The sequence below is a fragment of the Corylus avellana genome, chromosome ca3, assembly GCF_901000735.1.
Source record: "Corylus avellana chromosome ca3, CavTom2PMs-1.0".
Lineage (NCBI taxonomy): Eukaryota > Viridiplantae > Streptophyta > Magnoliopsida > Fagales > Betulaceae > Corylus > Corylus avellana.
Window position 1 is genome coordinate 24,332,267 of NC_081543.1, and position 10,697 is coordinate 24,342,963.

Below are 10,697 nucleotides of genomic sequence, written 5' to 3' on the forward strand. Positions count from 1 at the left end.
CAAGGGCCAAGGAAGAGCTGAAAACTTTCGTCAAAATCCACAACAATAAGCAATAAATACAACAAATCAACAATCCGCCAACTCCAATCCTTGATCCATGGCTGATTCAAGAAATTTTAACTAAAAACACTAAACGATCTGGAAAGAGAAGAACATAAACAGCCAAGATCATAAGTACAATGGGTATGTACAAAAGGCTCCCAAAAAAATTACTAGTGAATTTCATCTGATCTATAAAATCTAAGAAGCATCGCAAAGGATGCAGCCAAGCATCCACTCATACAATGATCAGGCTTCCAAAACTAGTTTTGCCTCATCTTATTTCCTATGTTTTCATATGGTAGCCTTTGCAATATACCATTTGTTTCTGGGAACAAAAACAAAAGACTGCCAAAGTTCTTGTTATAATTCATAGTTATTTTCAAGCAAAATAAGCAGTTTAAAATAATAATAATAATAAAATAACATAAAAACTAATTTCTTGAATTATGGCCAAGCAAAACTGATTTTCAAGCAAGTTTTGCATAAAAGTACCAGCTTAATTTCAAAGGAAAACTCTGTATTAGATTCATCTTACAAATACACTATTCCCCCTTCCCTAATTACAAAGTTCCTGACAAAGAAAAGAAATACATAATAGTGATTGAATATCAAAATAAACACACAAAAGCAAAAGCAAAAAGAAAAAAGAGAAGGAATTTGAAAGGCAATGAATATTCAAGAAGAAGCATGAGTTGTAATACCATTTGAGTTACAACAATTTGATGCCAAACTATCCAGACGCTACAGGGATGTAAAGGATTTTTACATGATCATAACTTTTTAAACCTTGGATTCAATTGAACTTGTTTCTCAGAATAAGCTTCTGATCATATACCTGCTCCTCTCTTTAGAATCAACAAAATGTGACCGACGTCAAGAATCTTTCGCTGTTCTTTTCCTTTCTTACTTTGCGCCATTGCTTCATCAACAAAGGGCATCTGTTGATCCCTATAATAGAATGGGACGTAGGCAACCCCTCTTCTGGCATGTACTTGTGCTTAGGACAGTCTTTGATCCACAATTCTTCAAGAGATCGGAGGCGTTGAAGACCTTTCTTACCTAATGATTTCATATTTGAAAATCCAAGGACAAGAAGACGAGTTAGACTAGAAGGTAGCAACCCTATGAGAATACCAACAAAGAAAAAAATATGGCATGTCGAAAATACCAACAAAATCCCTCATGGCCTTCGTAAGCTTCAAGGGAAGTTTTCTATTTTCATGTCTCCAATGAGAATTTTGGTCAAAGTTTGAATGTTGAATGTTCACCACCTTAAAACATGGGGCCAACTTTGACAAAGAAACAAATGGCCAGAATGCCAATCCAAATATGTCACCAACAACAATTAGTGGGCCTCAGCAGCATCCATTGCCAGGTATTTGGATTGCAGATGAAGATATCTCAGATCTTCGGGTACCTGTGACAGTTTGTGTTACTTTGACGATTTATAACACTAACGACTCTATATAAAGCCATTATGACAGTTGTCTTTGCACGTACAATTTCAAAAAAGAAACATTCCATTCCACTATCGTTACTCCTTTGCTGAACAAGGAGGGCTGAGATGCCTCATGAGCTTGATGGTGAATATTATGTAAGGAGGATGATTCTGATATAGGGTAAGCTTCCACATCTTGGAGACGCACTTGAACCTCAAAAGGTCCCTAGCTGACAAGCGAGATCAGATTTCCATTGCAAACACTAAAGGAGGCTTCCAGTTTTTTCTTTAACTCAAAAACCCATTCATCATTTTCTGTCAATGATATTTAAAATAATAATAATAATAATAATAATAATAATAATTTTTTAAAAAAAAAAAAGAAAAAGAAAAAAAAGCGTCAGTAATAAAATGAACTATCATACATATCTTCTGTCAAAGATGTGAATATAGAAAAGACAAAATTATGAACATGTAGCACCTAGCTTAAGCAAAAAGAGACAACCTCTTTATCTTCTTTCTTTTTATAATACCACAACACGTTTGTTGGATAATTTTTGAACTAAATAGAAGAGCAAGTATCTAGTTTCCTAAGAAATTTTCTGATATATTATTATATTTAAGATGTCACCCATCTTAAACCATACATTAGCCACAAAAAAATCCTCTGCTTCCAATGATTTCCTTTTCCTTCCCACATAGCAGCTATCGGAAAAAAAAAAAGGTATTGATTGGTAATTCAAAGCCTATGCTTAAGGAAAGCTAGATGTTCCAAAATTTCCCATGATCTTGATTTAACACCACATAACAAGTTCAATAACAGAGATGTCTGAATCAAAAAATAAATAACAATGCATAAATTGTAGATTAAAACAGAGAAAATCCATACACGTGTATGTGCAAGCTAGCCTCTGCTTTGTGTATTCATAACAAAGCTCTTCCATCTCCTGTATTCTGTCAATTAAATATTTTCCATACAATTAACCAATCAAAGAAGAAAACAATTAGACAGAGATGAAACAAAGAGAGACTTGTAAGAGAGAAACCGTTAGAAAAACAAATGAACCAAATATTTAGAAAATGGATTAATTAGCTAACCTTCAAGCGTTCATGCCTCGCAGGATCATAGATTATATTTGCTTCTTGTAATTGTGACCCAAGCTCTTTGATCCCCTGCTAGTTAAAAAAAAAAAAAAATCCATGAAACAGATAGATAGTGATAAAATGAAACAAAATTTTTCAGACAAAGAAAATATTTATAAAGAATATGGGAAAGTCATTACGAGAAGGAAAAGGATCATATTTATAATTAGCTTATCGAAAAGTGCAATTACCTGAATATGTTGTTGCCGCCTTCGAGGTCAGGAAATGGGACTCTTCCGAGGCTTTTGACTCATTCAATTAATTCTTCGAAATCAATCAATATGTGATCGACGTCAGGAATGTTTCGCCGTTCTTTTCCTTTCTTGCTTTGCCACCGTTTCCTCAACAAAGGGCATCGTTGGATCTCTATTATAGAAAGGGAGGTTGGCAACCCTTCTTTTGGCACGTGCTCGAGCTTAGGGCAGCACCAGACAACCAATTGTTGAAGAGAGGTGAGGTGTTGAAGCCCTCTCTTGTCCAAAGATTTCATATTTGGAAATTGACGGATACAAAGATAAGTCAGAAAAGAAGGCAGCAACCCTGGCTCTGGAAAGGACACCACATCTTCAGATTTGTCCTCGATTTGCAAATTTCTAAGAGATGGGAGTTTTTGCAAATTCCATCCCATCCGACCGGCAAAGAGTTTTTCACAATTCTCGACTGCAATAGTTCTCAGGTTGGAAGGAAAGCCTCCTTCGGGAAACGACTCAACTCTTGGACAATCGATTATATAAATAATCGAAAGAGAAGGCAGGAGTGTATGCATCTTCTCTGGCAATGACCTCAGATTTGGACAATTAGAGACATAAAAATATGAAAGTTGTGGGGCACGGATTCCTCCTTTCGGAAAAGATACAAAATTACGGCAATTGCTGATGGTAATTCTCAAGGTCACTAAATCACGTCCATGTTGTTCTGAATCTGTCAAAGATTCCATATTCTTACACCCCCATATTATTATATGAGAAAGCTTTGGACAGAAATCTAACGGAAATGACTTGAGGGAATCACAACCGCTCAACTCCAAACTTTCAAGGGATGAAAAGTGTAAGTGTGTTGCGAGCTCTAACTTCATACATTCACTGGATTCTAACCTTTGAAGACAGTTGTTGGAGGCCACCATTCCATTGAGAAGGGACTCAAGTGCGTCAAATCCTCCAATTACGAGCCTTTCCAATGTTGTTGGCAATTCTTTTAACAGAACCTCATTACAATGTCCACTAGGTGCGGACATTTACGAATCTCAAGTTTGGTTAAAGAAGGAAGATGGACGGGCAACCCTCCTGTTAATTTAGGGCAGTCATCAACATAAAGCTCTTCAAGTTGAGGGAAAGCTTCACCTTCGTTTTCGACCCCGAAAGAAGACCATTCCTCCCACTTCAACATTTGCTCGAACCTTAAAACTTTTAAGGCTCCAAATGGCTTAATTGATGAAGAAACACTGCCATAAAACTCATAATCCACTTTAACAACTCCTTCAAACCCAACAACATAGAGGTTCTGCAAAGAGGGTAGCTGACCAAGTGGTGGCAAGTTGGGACAATGTTTACAATTGTTTAGGTGAAGGGACACTATATTAGAGAATGAATGATGCCCAACCCAATCTGGAAAACTTTTATCGCCATAGTCGTTGATAGTGAGACTTTTCAAGTTACTATGGGGCCGAAGATTGTCAAGTACAGATCTTTGACATTCTGAAATATTAGTACCCAATCCATTCCATTCCAACACCAACTCCTCAAGGTACTTCCTATCTTTCAAGCATGCTTTCAGAGCATCCATAGGAGATACGACGCTTTGAAGCTCTGAAATAGATAACTTTACTCGAAGATTTGCAAGTTTCCCCAACTCTTCCATGCATGCCCCACTATGTTTGTTGATGATAAATTTACTTGAAGTCTGTAGACATTTTAGTCTACCCAATTGCATTGGCATCTCCTTTATGGCAGTTCCGGCAATATCAAGATGATGTAAGTTAGTGAGTTTCCACATATCTCTTGGTAATACAGCAATACCATAACAAAATGATAAGTTCAATGTTTGCAAATTGCACAACTTACATATGGAATCGGGTAACCTTTTAATTGCAGTGGAAGAAATGTTCAAGTAACGTAAATGCTTGATTTTGCCAATTGATTCAGGCAACTCAGTCATATTTTTGTAATGGGATAAAGAGAGCACCCGCAAGCATCTTAATTTTGGCAATAAATTAAGTGGTACTCTTTTACTTAAGAAAAAGTAACCATAGTTTGGTGACAACTCCAATGCTAAGAATGTGTGCAATCGAGTAGCCTCACAAAGAACCTCAAACTTCATAAAGCTATCATATCTTCTTCTCAAATATGACAAATGGCGAGTCTCGTTCATAGTTTCAGGAGAATGGTCAATATGCAATCTACAGGTAAATTTCCCAGATACGAATTTGGCCAAGTCGTTGACGAGATCATGCATTACAAAACCTGATTTATTGTCACTTGATTGTTCCAACAATGATCTTGATGCCAAGTCAAGGAAGTAATCTTCACCAACCTCTTCCATTTTCTTGTTTATAGTTTCTTTTAAAAAACCTTCTGCCATCCATAATAAGACTACTTTATCTTTTTTTAAAACATGATCTTTGGGAAATATTGAACAGTAAGCAAAACATTGTTTTAGATGTGATAGAAGATATTTGTAACTTAATCTTAAAGCTGGAAGAATATTTTTTTTGCCAATTGGTGAATCCCATACTTCGCTCTTCAATATTTTCTCTCACTCATCAACACTTAGTTTAGAACGCAGGAGACTCCCAATTGCCTTGGCTGCTAAAGGTAGACCTTCACACTTTTTCACAATTTGTCTACCTATTACTTCTAGCTGTGAACGTGCATCAATGTTGCCATCGTGGAATGCATGTTTTTCAAATAGTAACCAACAATCGTCTTCCAATAATGGCTTAAGACGATCAGTTGAAACAGCACGCATGATTGAGGCAACACTATCATTGCGTGTTGTTACAATGACTGTACTTCCTCGTGCCCCAGATCTAAATGGACTACTCAAGACCTCCCAATCAGCATAATTCTCATTCCATACGTTATCTAAAACAAGTACGAACTTCTTCCCCATCAACTTATCTTGTAGTGTAACTTGAAGTAGATTTAGATCCTTCATATCACAAGTTGACAAAGTCACTGCCTCTAGAACTGTTTTAGTTACCCTGAACACGTCAAACTCATCCGAAACACATACCCATGCCTTAAAGTCAAAATGCTCATTCACCCTCTTGTCCTTGTATACAAGCTGGGCAAGGGTGGTCTTGCCAATTCCCCCCATGCCCACTATGGGAATAACGCACAGATTTTCATTGCCAGTTGCATCGTCAGAGAGCAGCAAGCTTATTATTTTTTCCTTATCACCATCCCTACCAAAAATACCAGATTCTTCTACCAAAGAAGTCGTGGGGAATCTTTTTAATGATTCTCCTCCAACACCTTCTTTCAGACCTAGAACATCTTTTTGTTTTGCTAGATATTCTAGTTTGCCAAGTAGCTCTGCTATCTTTGGCTCTATGACCTTGACAAAATGACCAAGGAAAGTAGAGATAGATTTACGTAGATTACTTGAAGTGGTTTGAAATTCAGCATCCAACTTACGTTTCAAGGCTTCGGTGGCTATCTCATCCAAGACGTCTTCAGCCTCATAGACAGCATCTTTCGACTCCTCCAGCCACTCTTTCACAGCAGGCTTTGTAAGCCTCCGCGTCTTCAACCAGTGCATTCACGGACAGCAATGCTATCTTCAACTTGTGTAAGAGACGTTCATTGAGTTTTCTTCCTCGAAAGATGTCAGCAAACTCGCGGGATGCCATTCGCTCAAAAAAGGCTTGGAGAAAGGGAGAGACAAGTATGCCTGCAACCTCAGCCATGTTTTCTTCTTTGCAAATCCAAGGAAATGAAGGAAGATAAGTGTAGCAAACGGGAGAGCAAAAAGAGATTGCAATGAAAGAAACGAAAGAAAATGAAGGAAATGGAGGAAGATGAATGCAAGAAACAGCAGAGCAAAAAGAGAGATATTGAAAGGTATAATATGTGTTGCTTTGTAAACCAAAAGAAAGCATACGGGAATCAGCCAATGGGAGTGATGGACCCACGCGGCTCATGATGAAGTTTGATGAGAGGCACTTGCGGTAGCTTTGGATTCCATTGGTCCATAGAATGTGGTGGACTCCACACCACGTGATCAAAGAAAACGGAAAGCAGGAAACTGATGATGTTTTAACGCCACCATCTCCATTATTGGAAAAAGGAAAACTTGGAAGGTGATCAGAAGAGCCCAAGTGACCTGAACCAAGTGGGACCACCGACCTTTCACCATCAAATTCTCAATCAGTGGGTTAACCGAGGATTTTTTTTCACTTTCCCCACCACTCATGCCTCCCGCTCACTCTTTTTATTTTATTTTATTTATTTTCTTTGTCTCCCATTATCCCACTCTCTCTCCTTCTTTCTTTTCTTCTTCCCTCGCCTTCCCCACGCACACCCTCCTCGTTACAAAAAATTCAAGATTTCGAAGAATTCGTGATGTGTCTACAGTATCTTAATTTTCAAAACGTCATCAAATTGTGACATGTTAATATTTAATTAATGACGTGTAAACAGTGACGCATCACTTTTTTAGTTTTTTTTTTTTCTTTTCTAAAATTCAATTAATGACATGTGAATGTTATTTTCAAAAAAAAAAAAAAGTGAAGTGGCGTGTGAACATTGACACATTACTAATTAGTGATGTATGAATTGATTTTTTTTTTTTCCCCCTTTCTTGTTTAAAATTCAATTAGTGGCGTGTGAACATTCACATGTCACGAATTGAATTTTTTAAAAAGAAATTTTTTCTTTCTTCTTTAAAAGAACTCAACGAAAATTTTAAAATTAAATTAGTGAATTAGTGACATGTGAACAATAACACGTCATTAATTTAAATTTTAAATTTTTTCCATTGAGTTCTTTCTTCTTTAAAAAAATTTGAGGAAACTTCAGTTTAGTTCCTTGAACTTCTAGCCGATTTGACAAACCTTCCCTGAACTTTCAAATTTCACACTTTGAACTCCTGAACTTTTAATTTCTATTACTTTGAACCTCTATGTTAGTTTTCAACGTTAAACTCAAATGGTTTGACTTTGTATGCCTATTATACCCTCACGTTAAAACTACATCGTTTTGGGCTACAAACTTCAGCACCCATCCAGCCCAAAACGATACAGTTTTGAGCGTTAAATTTTATTTTTTTTTCTTTAAAAAAAAAAAAGAAAAAAAAAAGGCAAAATATGAAAAGAATTTAAAAAAATAAAAAAAATAAAAAAATCGGGGTGGCTAGTATGGGAGTGGCCGAAACCACCCTCAAGCCCTTGAGGGTGGTCTGGCCACCCCCAAAAGCCCAAAACCCATTCTTAGTCTTTGTAGGGAATAATGGACTACCCCTTTATTGTTGATGGTTGATCCTGTTGTTCCATTTTATTGGGTGGCTTAATTTTTTTTTCTTTTCTTTTTTTTTTTTAATATTTTTCTTTTTTTTTTTTTTTTAAAGAAACAAAAAAATAATTTTAATGCCCAAAACGATGTCGTTTTGGGCTGGGGGGTGAGTGCTGTAGTTTTTGAACAATTTTTGAATTTCAACTGGGCTGAGTGAGGGTGTAATGGGCATAAAATGTCAAACCGTTTGAATTTAATGTTGAAAACTAGGGGTGGACAGATTAACTGTTAACCGTTTAACCGATCGTCTACCAGCTTTGACCGACCCGATATTAACCGTAACCGTTTAATCGATATTCTTATCAGTTAAAAATTTTGTATCGAAATTCTTATCGATCTAGTCCGGTCCAGTTAACCATTTGTTATCAATTAACTGTTTTAACCGATAAGAATTGGTATGGGAGAAGGCTAGTAACAAAACCTGTCTAGTATAGTTGGTAGGGCACTAAGCATAAAGCTCAGACCCTCGGGTTCGAGCCCATATGGTGGCCACTCTTTATTAACAAAACTCTTAACATGCAAAATTCCTAAATAATTTCAAACACCAAATAACTTGTGAGAAAAGATATGAAAGTGAGTAAACTTTCCAATGACAAAACCTTCTCTATGAGAAGCATTAATAACATATACCATATAACTCATTATCTTTCCTATATACAGGGAACCAAAAGTGGTTTATTATACATTATTTTAATGTAAATATTTCTCTTTCATCTATCATCTTTCATTTTTTTTATTTTTTACTGGAGATTGTGTTGAAATTTTGTAAAAAATTGGAGGGTAAGTATGTAACTTATATTTTGTAAAGAAATAATATTTTAATAATATATGAAAAAATAATAAAAACTATTGTGAAGTATATTTAGATAGGCAAAAAGTAATTTTGTTTCTTAAACTTAGAAAAAATTAAAGAAAAGTTACTCCTCGTGCTTAGAAAATAAAATAGAATTTGAAAGCTGTTAGAACAGTTTTCAACACGGTAGATGCACTTTCTTCGGGGTCTTCAATACGTCGTCGTGCACTCCAAATCACTACAAAAAAGGAAATATTGTCAAGGGGGTCCCCGGAGAACCGGGGACACTCCGATGCCAAAGTCAGAAAGTTTCTAACTCAATAATATGTGAGAATATTTCAATATTCAAGATCTCAGATTCTTCAGTACCTTATGTAGGGGCCTATTTATAGGCTCGGGCTTTTGAAGTAGACTTGGACTGGACCTTCTCATTTGAATTGGTTTGAGAGTCCAGAGTTGAGATAAAACTCAACAGCTATCATGTAGAGATAAATCTTCAACAGATATCATGTAGAGATAATCTTGAGTAGTCATCTTGTAGAGATAAATATGACGTCTTTATTCCAATATTATTCTAATTTGAATATAAGACTATCAATTAATTAAATAGTCCTTGCTATTTAATTAATATCTTTATGGGCCTATCATTGGCCATTAGGCCCAGAATTTGGTGGGCCTATAGTGTGAATTTATTCCCAACAGTTACCCCCCAATTCCCTTAGCCAAGGTATTTGGGTAATGAGAATTTAGTCAAAGACTTCTGGCGGCTTGTTGTTTGACCTTGTCCGAGACTCGTGTCTCCTTAGTGAATGTGCTTTGAGCTCGTTAGTTGGAGCTCTTCAGCTCTGTTTTTGGCATCGCCTGAGTTCCAGGGAGCACCCCCCAACTCTATCCTTTGCACAGGGGTTAAACCCGTCCTAGTTTCGAGATACCCATAGATCATGCCCGGATCCCTCTCCAAGTCGTCAAAATAATCCACACCTTGGAGTGATTCCTTGTTTTGTGACTGGATTGTCTCATGTTGCTTGTTTTTAGCCTAAGGTTGTCTCCTTGTCTCATGATTGCCGAGAGTACCCCCAATTATTTCCTTTGCCCGGGGGCTAAGCCTTGGTTCCCCGTTTGTCTTGGGGTAGCTCATTGTTTTTTACCGGGTTGTCTCCCGTTGATTGTTTTTGCCCAAGGTTGTCTCCTTGTCTTCTTGTTTTTTTACCGGACTGTCTCCCGTTAATTGTTTTTACCCAAGGTTTTCTCCTTGTCCTTGTTCTAGAGGGTTGTCTTCCTATCCTTGTTTTTGCCCAAGGTTTTCTCCTTGTCCTTGTTTTAGAGAGTTGTCTCCCTATCCTTGTTTTTGCCCAAGGTTTTCTCCTTGTTGCCGAGAATGAGTCCTCTTGTTTTTTACCGGGTTGTCTCCCGTTAATTGTTTTTAACCAAGGTTTTCTCCTTGTCTCCAATGGTGACATACCCGGCTCTTCCTTTGCCATATCCGGGAGTGATATACCCGGTTCTTCTTTAAAATATCGGGAGTGAAATACCCGGTTCTTCTTTGAAATATCCGGGAGTGATATACCCGGTTCTTCCTTTTCCATATCCGGGAGTGATATACCCGGTTCTTCTTATTCGGGATAGAGTATGCCCGGAATGCAATAATTTGGAATAAGTATTACCTTATGCTCACAACCAATCGAAACCAAATTTGGAATTTAAACCAAAATAGCCTATTCCTAAGCAAAAATAGGAATATAAACTTGAACCAGGATAGCATATTCCTAAG

At 37.0% G+C, this 10,697-nt stretch overlaps 2 protein-coding genes and 1 long non-coding RNA gene across 3 annotated transcripts; all 3 read right to left on the minus strand.

Annotated features, from left to right (window-relative positions):
• Nucleotides 1-605: 605 nt before the first annotated feature.
• Nucleotides 606-3,579, minus strand: LOC132173652 (uncharacterized). The gene is made up of 6 exons (XR_009439333.1): nucleotides 2,815-3,579; nucleotides 2,579-2,653; nucleotides 2,370-2,434; nucleotides 1,543-1,795; nucleotides 1,211-1,459; nucleotides 606-1,101 (listed from the first exon to the last, which is right to left on the minus strand). It is a non-coding gene; the product is annotated as an uncharacterized LOC132173652 (long non-coding RNA).
• A 238-nt stretch (nucleotides 3,580-3,817) lies between these two features.
• Nucleotides 3,818-5,161, minus strand: LOC132174303 (putative disease resistance RPP13-like protein 1). The gene has a single exon (XM_059585980.1). It carries the CDS (start codon nucleotides 5,159-5,161, stop codon nucleotides 3,818-3,820), a length of 1,344 nt encoding a protein of 447 aa, XP_059441963.1.
• Nucleotides 4,980-6,674, minus strand: LOC132173651 (putative disease resistance RPP13-like protein 1). Its single transcript, XM_059585209.1, has one exon. It carries the CDS (start codon nucleotides 6,380-6,382, stop codon nucleotides 5,375-5,377), a length of 1,008 nt encoding a protein of 335 aa, XP_059441192.1. The 5' UTR covers nucleotides 6,383-6,674; the 3' UTR covers nucleotides 4,980-5,374.
• Nucleotides 6,675-10,697: the final 4,023 nt, after the last annotated feature.

Bases quoted from the DNA above. Each gene is read 5' to 3' on its own strand.
- LOC132173651 (XM_059585209.1), bottom strand. From the start codon at position 6,382: ATGCACTGGTTGAAGACGCGGAGGCTTACAAAGCCTGCTGTGAAAGAG.
- LOC132174303 (XM_059585980.1), bottom strand. From the start codon at position 5,161: ATGGAAGAGGTTGGTGAAGATTACTTCCTTGACTTGGCATCAAGATCA.